Below are 14,934 nucleotides of genomic sequence, written 5' to 3'. Positions count from 1 at the left end.
CGCCATCAACTGGTTCTATCTTCACCGAATCCTTAAGAAAACATCATATGAACTACTCGCTGGTAAAAAGTCCAATGTTTCTTACTTTTGAATCTTCGGGAGCAAATTCTTTATTCTGGTAAAGAGAGGTAGAAATTTTAATTTTGCTCCTAAAGTAATAGAAGATTTTTGCTTGGTTATGACTCAAACACAAGGATGTATAGAGTCTTCAACAAGTCCACTGGATTAATTGAAGTTTCTTGCAACGTTGTGTTTGATGAGACTAATGGATCTCAAGTAGAGTAAGCTGATCTTGATGAGCTACATGATGAAGAGGCCCTGTGCACCGTGCTAAGGATCATGTCCATTGGATATGTGTGCCCATAAGTGCCCGAGGAGCCTACACCAACTCAAGATCAACCTTCATCCTCCATTCAAGTATTTCCACTAACACAAGATGAGGAACAAACTTAGGAAGAAGAGGACCAGATCCAAAACAATGAGCCACCTCAAGATGATGGCATTGATCAAGGGGGTGAGGATGAGCAAGAGAAGGAGGATGAGCAAGAGATTCAGGCTCAAAGACCACCTCACCCAAAAGTCCATCAAGCAATCCAATGAGACCACCCCGTCGACTACATTATTAGTGATATACAAAGGGGTAACCACTCGCTCTCGTATTGCTCATTTCTGCGAACACTACTCTTTTGTGCCTCCTGTCCAGCCTTACAGGATTGAAGACACAGTTTGGGCTTGCTCAAGCCGAGAATAAAAAAAATAGGTCACAAAATATGTTCCCATGCATTGTGCAATAAAGCCTCAAGGCTAGTACTAGTCGAGCTAATCTTGCTCAAGAGTCAAGCCTAGATAAGACATGAGTGATGCCCTTAGTTCTGTCGTTTTTCTCATTTTTACCCTTAGTCGTGTTTTTTGCTCAGAAAGAGCAAAATTGAGGGGAAAATGACGACTAAGGGTAAAAATGAGAAAAGTGGCATAATTATGGGTATGATTTTTAAACAGCCCTAAAATTTATTGCAATTCGTGCATGTGAAACATAAAAATGAATTGTAGAGTAGTGTTTCAACCATCAACAAAATATTGGTTGTTGTTGTTGCATATACCAAAAAAACAAAATGAAATAATTGTTCATCATGATATTGGCCATACATCCTTGATCTGAAACTAAACTATGTAAGAATGAAACAAAAGAAGAGAATATGGTTGTTGTGAAAATATAATAAATTTGTGATCTATCTTTTGCCATTAACAGTTTTCAAAAATTCATATGGTCTTTTAAAAAAAATTAAATAGTTATTTAGGCAGTGGACAGACCGAGCGCACCATTCGGTAGAGTCAATTTGGCGTCAAAGAGTGGACAGAAGCAATTCCTCTTCAGTACCATCCGGCCACTGATATGCGGGATCAAACGCTGACCGACCTTGTACGTCAATGACGCGCCGGTAGGTAGGGATATTCCTAAAACATCCGATTTATACGATAAATTTAATATTTTAACATAGATATACATTGAATTTGAAGTTCATTTTTAGTCTTGTTAATAAGAATATTATGAAGTACAAGAATAAAATTTTATATAATTTTTTGTGTGAATTATTTTCTATCCACAATAAAAAAAGGAAAAAAAACATGTAAATATGTATGTATATTCGAATTGTATATCAATTATTTAAAAAGATATAGAACGAATCTCAGGTTTAGATTTTATAAATACTAATAGACTTAATGCTAAAAACAAAAATATAAATTTACAAAGCAAATTTATATCTCTACTAATCCTTAAGGCAATAGTGTAGACTAGGCACAACCATGCCCCCACCTCCATCTCGACCGTCCGATTGCCAGATCAACCCCGCCTCTGTCTCAACCGTCCGATTGCCTCACTCTCGCTCCCGCTCCCGCACCCGAACCCGCCGCCATGCGCGCAGCCGCCCCCAGCCATGTGCTCCCGCTCCCGCACCCGCCGCCATGCGCACAGCCATGCCCCCCACCATTTGGGAACCTCGCCCAACAGCCATGCGCTCCTGCTCGCCCCAACTACCCACGCGCGCGATCCGCAGCCATGGATCAGCCCCGCTCACCACCACCCGTAGGAGCACATGGCGCTGGACGACATCCGCCCCTGCCGCTGCAAACAACGCGCGCGATCCGCAGCCATGGATCAGCCCCGCTCACCCCCACCCACGCGCGTGATCCGCGTTCGCCTGCGCCATGGATCATCCCCCGCAAACATCGCGCATGAGTACGAGATCTGCCCCCGCCGCAGCAAACAACGCGCTCCGAAGGAGCTGCCCCCGCCGCCGCATACGCCTGCGCCATGGATCCAATCCCCACTCGCCCAGCCGCATTCCGCGCCATCCGCGTCTATATCCCACACCCCCCTACGCCGCTGGCGCCTGGTCCATCTCGTTCCTCATCCATCTGGCGCAAACAACCAAACGTCTTGCGCGGCGTTCGACGTCTCACGACATGTGCCAAAAGCACGGTCAAGGAGGACCAAGCCCAAGGAAGCCCTGACGCCTCCGAAGAAGACGGAAGAGGCCTTCCTAAACCCGTCGGCGAGGAACAATCGAGGGAGAAGTTTTTTTTGATGGTTTGGTACCGTCCTAATTCGCTTCTGAATGATGCCAACCTAACAAGCATATTTTTTTGAAGAACCAATTTTGCTGGTCAATTTTGATCTAGAGAACCAACCTCCTGAGATTTTGGTGAACGTGGTGAGCCGGGATAGGGTTGCTGCAATCCAAAGAGCAATTGTTGTGCCAGCAGGTCAACTACGGAAACGTTGACGAGTTTCGCACGTTCCAGAGGCAAGGCGCTGGTCTTGAGGTTAGTCTTGTTTTATGTCTCCGTGAACTGATTGAGCTACTGTTGTAGTTGCGACAAATGCTTGATTGGCTGTAGTGGATTAACTAAGCAAGTTTGCTCTTGGTCTGACTAAGACAAGTGCTCTCACAGAATATTGCTTAACTTTACTCTAATCTGACATTTTGTCAGATAAACTAAAGGTCTCAAGTATAATGGCCACGAAGAGCTAAGTTCTATTTACCAACTTATTCAAGGGAAATCTTCGTGGTAAACCAGCCAAAAGGTATGAGAAGATCACAAATCGGCTACAACTAATAGCTGATAAGATGATTGCCAGAGCTCATATGTCTATGATTATAGAATTTTGTTAATATCTCATCTATGCTCAACTCTTGGTTATCAACAAAACAAATTTTGTGATGGATACCCAAGCAGACATTACAGCCTGAAACTACAGGTGACAAAAAAAATTTGGGTACATTTAGTGGTGTTGGTAGTGCCGAGAGTGGTTCGATATTGTGCTTAACTATTAGGCATCTATGATTTCATTAGTGTATTATATATATTCAATGCAAAGGTTGTTGAGTGACTTCATATAATAAATTCTAGCGGTCTCAGAATGGTTTGTTGCTGCTGCATTTGCATTAGTTACCGTCTTCACTCTGCTACTTCAAATTGTACCTGTCCGGATGCTGAAAATAGTGTTAATGACACATCTAGCTACTTTCATTATTCAGAATAAGATTCAACTTCACTGTACTTTTTGGATATGCATTGAGTAGTCAAGTAATGAAGAAAAGAAAATTCCCACTGTCTACCTACACATGATTTTGAGCATTTAGGAGAAGTTGAGGAAGGAGCCGAGGAAGGAGGAGAAATTCCCGCCAAGGAGAACCCGCCCAAGAAAACCTTTTCATTTCAGGTGTGTACTGATGCTACTTGCCCTAAACCGTTCAGATTCATGTTGTCATCTATGTATAATTTTTATCTACTGGGATATCGACCTTCATTGTTTTCTTGACAATGAGTTCAGAGGAGCTACCTAGGGTACAGTTTGATGGATCAGAATAAGTATAGGATTATGCTAAAAATAGTGTTAATGACACATCTAGCTACTTTCATTATTCAGAATACGATTCGACTTCACTGTATAATTATATGAAAATCATTTGTATGCAAATATTGTGATCAGAATAAGTATAGGATTATGTTGAATATAAAGTTAATTAGCACTGCATGTTACAGTGGTTGTAAGACATGTTGCCTGATGCTGGTTTGCTCTGTGATAATCTTTGGTCTTATCCTTCCAATGAAGCAACAGGCTGGGCCATCAATGATCGAGGTGTTTCATTCACATTTGGACCTTATCTACCAAGCACATCAGGTTCCTGTGTTCTTAAAGATGTAACCTACTTATTCTTTTATAACCTACTTATTCTTTTATATATCCAGACAATTGCTGATGTTGGTAGTGGTGTTAGCCTCCCTGATCTGTCCTGAAGCGAGAAAATGAAGGACGAAGGCAAGAACTATTTCTAGGTGAGGTTCCAGAGATTTATTTACTGACGATGTGTTATTGTTGCTGATTTCTTAGGGTGTCCTTGAATTTGTCTTGTTTCTACAGAGGAGAGTTTATCATATGCCCTGTAACCTTCCGATTCAAGGAGTGGATGCGCGCGTTCATCGTCAAAATCACCAACACTTCAGTTTAGAATATTGAACATAAATAGGACCTGTCTGTCCCATTGTGGCTTGGTGGAAGACTTCATATGATGTTGGGACTTACACAAGTTTACTATACTTGATTGCAGGATTCCACGGAGTTGTCCCTTCTTCAAAGTACACTAATTTGATACGACTGGCGCAGACGACGCATTTGTTGGTGCTCCGTTCCGAAGGATCGTTAAATATTCGTTATCGCTACAAGTAAGTCTCCTGAAATCTATTTATTGATCTGAAACTATTGGGTTCTACATGCCAAGGCGGTCCTTCGGTTTTCAGTTATATTGTGTGATTTGAGATTTGGTATATGGTTTGACTGTACAGGACAAGAAGAAGCGTGTGGAGTCTATTAAATTCGCTATAGACTAATTTTGACTATCTAGCTTGTTCAAACGACTGAGCTTCTGAAATTATGACATCAGTGCAAGTGTGTAAAGCTAAATATTAAATGTTCTCCCCTGGTTTATGAATAATATTAACTCGAACAAAGAATTCTATTGTTGTCAAATGCCATTTTTTACATGTATGCAAGGAGCAGTTGCTAGAATATTATAATTGGTAATTGGTATATAAACATCAGTTCCCATTATTTACCACATATCTTTTCTAAACGTCATTTCTATTTATTGTGAGATATTCTCTTGCAGATTGCTATACCAAGTTCTACCAAATTCATTGAAGAAAGGATCGCTATTGTAGCGTTTTCCCGATGGTGACGATGATTTTTGAAATAGCAGGCTAAAACTTATTCCATTTGTTCCAAAGGTATGTCCCAGTGTGAAATCCATAGCGATTGACTGGTTTAAGGACACCAATCCTACAATGAAGCTGGGACTGGTCACTCTTGGAGATCAAGGATGCAAGTACTATGCTAGGGTATGCTTTATACGTTTGTGAATGCTGTTGTCCTATGGAAATACAAATATATATATGCTAATTATTCATGGGCTGCTTATATTGAACTTAAATAGGACCTGTCTATCCTATTGTGGCTTGGTGGAAGACTTCATATGATGCTGAGACTTACAAGAACTATTTCTAGGTGAGGTTCCAAAGATTTATTTACTCACGATGTGTTATTGTTGCTGATTTCTTGGGGTGTCCTTGAATTTGTCCTGTTTCTATAGGGGAGAGTTTATCAGATGCCGTCGGTGATGAGGATGACTGGAGCCGACCACCCCCGTAATCGCTGGGCCGTCGCCGCCAACGACCGCGCATGTGCTCCACCTCCACCACCATCCCACCAGCATCGAGGTGATAGATAATCCGCTTCCGTTGAACGTAGCAATTTTGCTGAGACCTGGTTAATTGTTTTCGTCATGATGATGGCGCAGGCATTTTCGCGAGTGATACGGAGCTGGGCGTGGAAGAAGTTCATGTCTGGACGGTGCGCATCTCTCGTACATATGAATACCGGTAGTTCGCATTTGCACGTCATCTCTGATCCTGAGCCTGTGTGCTGTATCGCAGTGTCATCCTGCTCCCGATCGCCATCACCTTCTACACGACATGGTGGTTCATCCGCTTCCTCTCCTTGTGCCTACGAGTTTCTTGGTGTAAATGAGGGATTTGTTACAGAATTCATCCTCTCAGGCGGGATTTCGGTGCCAAAGATCATATCGGCGGTGGAGGGGGCCGTCGGCCTCGGCGACCATGGCCTGGCGGTGAAGGACTCCTAGCTCACGCTTCTTCCAACTCATCCTGACAGTTGAAGCTTCCTTCTCTTCATCACAATCTTAGGTTGCTCTTCGAGGTTCTGAATGTTCTACATTGTAGGTTTTAGGCAACGTTCTCCAGTTTTCATCAATCATAGGAAAATATATTTTGGTATCTAGCAAACTTGTGCTGTATAAATTCTTTCATGCGATTTCTGCGAGTTTTGGTATGGACTGACATAGCATTGTTTCGATAGGTAAACAGACTAAGTTTACATTTATACTAACAACAATAGATGATGTTCAATCACAGATTTTGCCGTCACTATTGTACTCACGCCGTCCCTCGCCAGGGCCCTAAGTCTATTGGAGGGTCGCAATTTGTGTTCTGTGGCATCGCACGGGCACGTTCATAGTATTATTTATTTAAAGAAGACTAAATATATAACATACGAATAAATTTAACGGCAGGTTGCAGAGTGCGCGGTAGCTAGAAATGTCCAAATGGGCCGCCCGGCCCGGCCCGGGCCTGATGAAGCCCGGCGCGTTTTGGGCCCGGCCCGCCATGCACGGTTAGAAAACCAGGCCGGTCCGTCTAGGCACGCGGGCTCAACTTCTTGTCCGAGCTCGACCCGCAGCGGGCCTAAACGGGCCGGGCCGGCCCATTTAGCACGAAAAAACGGGCCGAAAAACGGGCTATGCGGGCCGGTAAGCACGTTTTAGTGTAAAAAAGCGGGCTTAACAGGCTTAGAGGTAAACGGGCCGTGCCGGGCTAGCCCACCATGCCTAGTTTCTTGTCCGAGCACGGCCCGCTTATTCGTGCCGGGCCGGCCCGAGCCCGCATAGAACCGGGCCGTGCCGGGCTCGAACCGGGCTCAAATAACGGGCTTCGTGCCGGACTCGCGGGCCTCATGCTTATTGGACATCTATAGCGGTAGCGTTATTCCCTGTCTCTCTCCCCTCATCATCACCTCTGCTCAACAAAGGCACCGTCGCAGGTCGCACCGAGCTACCCACCACCCGCCCGGCACTCCGCTAGCACCACTGGGAAGAAGAGCGCACGAGAAAAGGCTGCTTCTGCTAGGAGCAGTATTTCCCTCTCCGGCCCGGCCAACATGCGCCGCACGTTCCTCCCCCGCTTAAATTAGGCGGGGCCGCCGCCCTCCCCTTTTTTTAGTTTTCCCGCGGCCCGGCCTCCTCCATCGCCTCGCCTAATTCAACCCCTCTCGGCCGTCGTGCGCGACATACTCTCTTCTCCAGCCCGTCCCGCCCACCGCTGCTCCCTTGCCTGAGCTGCCGCCCGCCGTGGGATCGATCGGTAATCGGTCCAGAGCGCGGTGCAGCGAGCGGGAGAGCGCGGGGGGCGTCGTCGACGGCCGTCCGGTCCGTCGTGCCGCTCTTGCGTTCTTGGCCTTGGTCCGCGCGCGTCCTTCATCAGGTGGGAGCCAGGGTGGCGCCTCGTGAGTTGGCGCGGCGGTGCAAGACCGCCGGGTGCCGCGCGCCAAGCTCGAGGCGGTGGGCTGGGTGATGGTGCGCCTCCTCCGGCGCGGACACAGCCTTGAAAAGACCGGATCGCACAACAGGAACATCAGCAGCAGGGAGGACGCCACCTCAGGAGCGGCAGCCACACGGCCGAGATGCACGAGTCCCTTTCCAATGGAGCCGGCGGCACCCCGCCCCTTCCCAACGGTCGGGCAGCGGCTGCCGGGGCGGCGCGGTCGCGCCTGGGCCGCGACGGGCCGCCCTCCGGTACACCACGCACGCCACCAGCTCTTCTTCATCGGTTCATGCATCCTCTTGTCCGTCGTGAATCGTGATCCGATCCTCTCGGTCCACTCACTGCTTCTTGCAGAGCTGGACGTGATGAAGGAGAAGTTCTCCAAGCTCCTGTTAGGCGAGGACATGTCCGGCACCGGCAAGGGCGTGCCGTCCGCGCTCGCGCTGTCCAACGCCATCACCAACCTTGCGGCGTCCGTCTTCGGCGAGCAGCGCAAGCTGGAGCCCATGGCGCCCGACACCAAGGAGCGCTGGAAGAGGGAGGTCGGATGGCTGCTCTCCGTCACCGACCTCATCGTCGAGTTCGTGCCCACGCGCCAGACCGCGGAGAACGGAACTACGATGGAGGTGATCACATTGTTGTGTTTGGCAGTTTCGCGTGATGTGTTAGTATGGCTGTGAGTGTGACACATCCTTTTTGACTCCCAGATCATGTCCACGGCGCAGCGGCGCGACCTCGCCATGAACATCCCAGCGCTACGAAAGCTCGACGCCATGCTCATCGTGCGTGCTCGGTCTGTCTATTTTGTCTGCAAAATATATATAGTGCCGATCGATGGTTGAACATACGGTTGGTGGCAGGGCTACATGGACAACTTCGTGGACCAGACCGAGTTCTGGTACGAGAAGGGTGGGGACAACAAGCGCGACGACGACAAGTGGTGGATGCCGACGGTGAAGGTGCCGTCGGAGGGGCTGTCGGACGTGACCCGCAAGTGGCTGCAGTACCAGAAGGAGTGCGTCAACCAGGTGCTCAAGGCGGCCATGGCCATTAACGCGCAGGTGCTCGTGGAGATGGAGATCCCGGAGATCTACATTGAGTCGCTGCCAAAGGCAAAAAGACAAATTTCTTTTTCTTCTCCTGACATTATCTCAGTGGATCGATCGCCAGCTCACGCCAACCAACGTATGTAACAGAAAGGGAAGACGAGCCTGGGCGACGCCATCTACCGGAGCATCACCGAGGAAACGTTCGACCCGCTGGAGTTCTTGGCCGGGATGGACCTTTCGACGGAGCACAAGGTGCTGGACCTCAAGAACCGCATCGAGGCCTCCACCGTGATCTGGAAGCGCAAGATGCAGACCAAGGACTCCAAGTCCTCGTGGAGCTCCATCGTCAGCTTCGAGAAGCGCGAGCAGTTCGAGGAGCGCGCCGAGACCATCCTCCACCTGCTCAAGCTCCAGTTCCCCGGCACGCCGCAGTCCCAGCTCGACATCTCCAAGATCCAGTACAACAGGGTACGTATGTGGTGGATGCATGTCATGTGAATGATACTCCGGTACTGCTATCTATGTGGATGATGATGGCCATTCCCTGCTGCAGGACGTCGGGTACGCCCTCCTGGAGAGCTACTCGCGCGTGCTCGAGAGCCTGGCGTACAGCGTCATGTCCCGCATCGAGGACGTGCTGAGCGCGGACGCGGCGGCGCAGAACCTGACGGCGAGCGAGGCGGCGCGGCGAGCGCTGGAGTCGACGTCGGCGGAGCTGCCCGCGGCGCGGAAGCTGGACGCCAAGGAGGAGCTGGAGAAGCTGAACGAGGCCCCGGCGTCGATGACGCTGTTCGACTTCATGGGCTGGCACTTCGACCAGGACGAGCTGATGAAGCGCAGGGAGGACGGCACACTGGACGCGGACGGGGAGGCCATGCTCCTCAAGAAGGCGCCCAGCATGGCCCCCAAGAAATTCTCCTACGTCGACAGCCTCTCCTCCGGCGGCATGAGGAGCCCCTCCGCGCGCCACTGATAGTGCGCCACCATCCACTGACCGGCCGACGTGCTAACAGCAGCTCAGTCATCTACGATTCGACACCATGGATCGTCGATCGTTCAGCAGCACAAGAGACGACAATGGAGACGACAGCTCCTCGGGTCCGGTCCGATCGATTCTTGCTTACGTGTACATAGCTGAGGCGCAGGCGCAGCACCTACTTACCCATTAACGTCATTGCCAGTGAGAGTTTCATCATAATTTTATTTTTATTAAACAAGATGATACATCACGATATTTGATGACATGACACGGTATTATAATAAGAGAGGCGAAGAGAATTTTATGGAAGGAGACATCCAGATAAAACTTAGAATTCACTGGTTTATAGATAAAAGCTGATTTGCCACTTTTGAAAACCGCAATGAAATTTTCACGCGAAATGACCTATGTGACCCATGTTCTCTCCTCTTACATTTCTTTCTTGTCCTTGCCTCTACGTTCTAGAAGATTCTAGATGAGGGGAAGAAAAGGGCCGGATTATTTCATCCACGCGCTACACATTCGAGGGTTGCTAATGAGCGTAGCTACTGCTTAATTTCTCAACTAGTACGTATTTTCGACATGGCTCTCAAGTCTCAAGAGCGCGGTTCTCCTGAAGAGGAGACAATGAGCTCTGGGCATATGTACCAAACTCGCAGTAAAAAAAAATACAATGTGTATTCTTTAATTTGTCTTAGCTAAGGTTGTCTCCACCAATTTACGCGTTCTACCTCTATGAATATCTCCTATTTTAAATAAATGGTATAGTATACAGTATAAAACAGTATTTTACACAACCGTATACACAACCTGCTAGAGACAGCTTAATCATTTTTTCTGGACTCAGATTTTTGTAATACCCAAATACTTGAGCAATAAAATAACCCTTGGGCCATAGTGATTATGTGACTTTGTTTATTTTCTTTAGCATCTCAACAAATAGAGAACTTGATTTAAAGCAACTAATAATCAAAAAATTAAGAAAACATGCACCATGCTGATATTTCTTGTTGTTGCATTTGATTTGAATTTGGGATCACAAAATACTTGAATTTGAGCTCAATATTTAATGGAATTTAAATTTGAATCAGAAAATAAAATAGAAAAAAGAAAATAAAAGAGAAAGGGAACTCTAATTTGGGCCCAAACCACCTCACATCGGCTCAGCTAGACTCCCAGTCGACCTAGCTGGGGCATCCACGTGCCGACGGGTGGGCCCGGGGAACCAGCGACCCCACACGGTGTGCCTCCATCTCGCGCCGACAAGTGGGATCTATGCATCCGCGTCACCTCACCACGCGTGTGTACTCCACGCCCAACCAAATGCACACTGACGTGTGGACCTCCCCCTCTCTTCCATGTTCCTCATCTTGGCGCGCAACCGACCCTGAACTGAAAACGCGTGAACTGAGGTCATGCGAGCTTGGGGCCGTTGGGATCCATGGCAAGTTGTTAGGATAGGCGTTGGGGTATAAGTATGGCACCCCTATCTCCACGGGCGATCAACCCAGCTCCAAAACTCGTGAAGGGCGCAGCATCAGGCGGGGGGAAAGCGGAAGATTCGAGCCACCGCACTCGCATTCTTCATCCATTGCCACTCGATGTCCGAGGAGGGACACGGAGGCTCCTACACTGCCACCGGGGTGAGATACTATCCGACCAAACTCCTTTGCCCCTAGTATGTGTAGCACCCTGTCGATTGACATTTAGTGCACCCACGCGTCGTTAATTGCTCGTCGGAGTAATTCCTCCGTCGCGAGCTTCCACACACCGTGGGTCGACTCCTACGCGACACCATTGTCAGTAATGGGTCCCTTCCTGGTTTCGCATCATTCCCCACTCGGTTTAGCATCGATTCGACCTCTGGTAGTTCATCTGGGACGTAAACACGTGCTCGTCCATGACCCGCTGTCGCCGCTGTTGTTGGGCGAAGGAAGACAACGCTAGAGCGTAGATCCAGTGGCGAGCGGCTAAGATTAGAAGTTGGAGTGTTGCACCAGGAGCCGTTGATCGCACAGGGAATGGTCTTGATTAAATCGGACGTACGCCTTCGACATATTCATTCACGATCGTAGATCTATTGATGGGCGACCCTGGTTGCATACCCGCTCGCGTGTTTAACCAAGGCCATGGACCTTAGATCCAACGGGCAGGTGTGATCCGCATACTATATCAACCCACTCGTTTTTGTAAAGAGCCCGTGGGTTCTTTTGATATTAACCCGCGGATGAGACATGTATTAAGAGTCTTACACCGAGGCCCAGGATTGCATAAAACAAACCCTGAAAACCCTCATAAATAGATCCCGCCGTCCATGGATTAGATAAAATAGGTAAAATAAATTTGATAAATAGGAAAACTCTATGAAAACTGATTTCTAGTGCAAAAGAAATGTATAAAACTTAAAAAATTCATAGTTAATTCATTTAACTCCGAATTTAGTGATTCTTGAACCTAAGTATTCACTATGACCTGTAGAATAATAATACACAGATGCTTTATTGATTGGTGTGATGTTAGTTTTTATCTACGCACTATTTGTGTTGTTGCGAGTAGATGACCAAGTGACCAAGGAGTCCGAAGCACCGCAAGTCGAAGATTCTGAGCAGGAGCTCGCTGAAGGCAAGTTGTGCCCTTGGTAACTCTCTTTACCTAATAATGTTCTCAATAATCACCGTGACATGTTCAGGTTAACTTGATGGGACCTGTCAGTACCCTGGAAATGGGGTACCTGTTACTACAGTATGAAGGCGCTGTGTCCATGCGGCTATCCTTAGTCACGTGGCGAACAACACATGACCCCACCACGTGGATGGCTCCAGGGCCTCCACGTAGCCAGGAAGGACAATATACTCCAAGATGGCGACAGTGGATCCGGACCCCCACGGGAAAGTGCCGGACCCCTGGACGCACAGCCCAGGCCTCCGGGCGAGGTTCAAGACCTCCACAGATACAAACCAGACCCTTGGGACGGGTCCCAGACCCTTAGGAGGGGTCCGGGCTACTTACAGTGAGGTCCCGGGATCCCGAGGCAAAGAATGCCCAGGACATAATCAAGGCCGGGCGGGGTCCGATGCTGACACGTGTCCATACCGAGGGCGCTCCCACTCCCCGCTCAGGCGGAGACCCGATGCTGCCACGTGGACTATCGCCCGTGATGTAAGCCAGCGGGCGGAGCCTGACGTAAGGCCTCTGGGCCGCGCTGCTTCTGCATTTATTGCGGAGAGGATGTGCCGCCTGTCTATCCCGCTGACAGGCGATGTGCCCCCTCAGCATTTAATGTGTCCTGTCCACTCCGCTGGCAGACGGCGCCCAGGCCATCCTGCAGGCGGCGTGTCTGTCCAGTCCATTAACAAACAGTACGCCCATGCTGCGAGGTGCACTGTGTTCATCATCACATATACGTTGCCAGGGAAGCTTCCCCTGCACGCCAATACTACATAGATCATGGATGTCAGGGCGCAAGAAGATTGCTCCAGCAACGGACATTAGTTGCTCCAAGTATTACATCCAATATGTTCCTGGGCCCACATGTCGGGGCTCAGTACCCTTGTACGTGCCCCCCTTAGCTATAAAAGGGGAGGCATGCACCGTTACAACACAAGCTCATCTACACCCACAAGAAGCTCACTCAAGCACACTTAGACGCTCACAAGTTCATACAAGCTCAATACATCACACAGTGGAGTAGGGTGTTACGCTCCGGCGGCCCAAACCACTCTAAATCCATGTGTGTTCTGGTGTTCTCCCCATTTTCCAACTAACAAGCAAAACACTTAGGCCCCTCCTCATCTTAGGATTTAGGGCGGGTGCATTCCGCCACCCGGCCGGAGAATTTTCCCTCCGATATTTGGCGCGCCAGGTAGGGGCTTAGGCTTTAGGTTTTTGCTTGTTTTATCGCTTAGCATGATGGTGCAAATCGTGGAGCACCGCGCCGAGACCTTGGTGGATTTTTTGGTGGAGGAGGAAGCTGCCTCTTCCACACCACAGGTCCCCAACCGCCCAATGACGGGCACTGCTGCTGTGCACGCTGCATGGCAGCATGCGCCAGAGCCGCCGAAGGTCGGGAATGGCACTCGGTCCCACAAACCGGGGTCGCCTAGATGGGTCATGGGTGGCTCGGGTGCCGTCCCCCGGGACGGTAAATAGAAAAAGAAGGGTCGCGGCCACGAGAAGTCGCGGTCAACCGCTCTAGTCGTCGCAGCTGCGAATGGGGGCCGGGGCGACCACAACAAGCGCCCCCGGCCGCAGAGGGGTAACAGTGGCTCATGCCCTATACACCCCAACAGTTGCCATAGTGCCGCGGAGTGTCGCGAGATCATCAACCTCGCGAAACGCATCAGCGAGCGGCGCGAGAAGTCTCCTAGGGACGGCTCCCCACCCCGTAGCCGACCTGGCAAGGAAAGGGTCGACGACAGCGAGGTGGCCGCGGCTGAACGGGACCTCGGGTATCAGTCACCCGAGAGGGTCCTGAAGGATGTAATCACCGGAGACTCTAACTCCGGTGGCGACAGCTAGACGGGCCACCGGGGGGACCCCGTACTCCCCGGTCTATGGGGCCGAAGCCTGCCTTCCCCGGAAACCCTTCTGGACTCCCCATGGGTCCAGTCTTCTGATGGGTCCATACAGAAACGGCTACAGCGTGAGGATGTGGACTCTATCAGCAAACACAGATGGGAACCCAGGGTCGGGACCTAGCCCTATGGCTAGTACTGAACCAAGAAGGGTTCCGTAAACGCACCCCCAGCTGGGAGGAACCCTTCAAGGTGACGGAAATGTGCCGACCCGGGGGTGACCACCTTGCTACAGCTGGAGCACCTCTTCCTAACCTCTGGAGCATCTCTATAAGTTCTGTCCACAGGAGCAAGCCTGAGGGGTTGAGTTTTTCTCCCTTTTGTAACTAGGTTGCGCATACGTGTGCGCCAGCCCGGTGAGGTCCGCCCTCATAAACCCGGCATGTTGGCCTGCACCCATGCATATCGAGTTATAAAGAAAAGATCTACCCCCTCAGATGTGCTCCTATGACAGTTTTATCCTCCTGCCTCTGTGGTTTTATCCTGCCGTCTCTGGATATTATTTTTTTACCTAACCCACCCGTACAGTTCCTATCTGTCCTGACATGAAGACATCTGAATTGAGTAGCCAGGCCTGCAGCTTAGGGCCCCTCTATGAAAGCAGGGGGTCCGGTAGCCTGGGGACCGGTTCTAAAGAACAGGAGCTCATTCC

General features: G+C 49.5%; 1 protein-coding gene across 1 annotated transcript; it reads left to right on the top strand.

Moving 5' to 3' along the window:
- The first annotated feature begins 7,441 nt into the window (after window positions 1-7,441).
- LOC100216854 (uncharacterized) lies at window positions 7,442-10,015 on the top strand. Its single transcript, NM_001143246.1, is given in 6 exon segments — window positions 7,442-7,931; window positions 8,035-8,306; window positions 8,388-8,462; window positions 8,541-8,792; window positions 8,877-9,197; window positions 9,283-10,015. Coding segments are annotated over 6 exon segments (1,452 nt in total). The 5' UTR covers window positions 7,442-7,819; the 3' UTR covers window positions 9,703-10,015.
- Window positions 10,016-14,934: the final 4,919 nt, after the last annotated feature.

This window comes from Zea mays, chromosome 4 (genome assembly GCF_902167145.1).
Source record: "Zea mays cultivar B73 chromosome 4, Zm-B73-REFERENCE-NAM-5.0, whole genome shotgun sequence".
Taxonomy (NCBI): domain Eukaryota; kingdom Viridiplantae; phylum Streptophyta; class Magnoliopsida; order Poales; family Poaceae; genus Zea; species Zea mays.
Note: the sequence above shows the minus strand (reverse complement) of the source record. Positions and strands in the feature narration are given on the sequence as shown.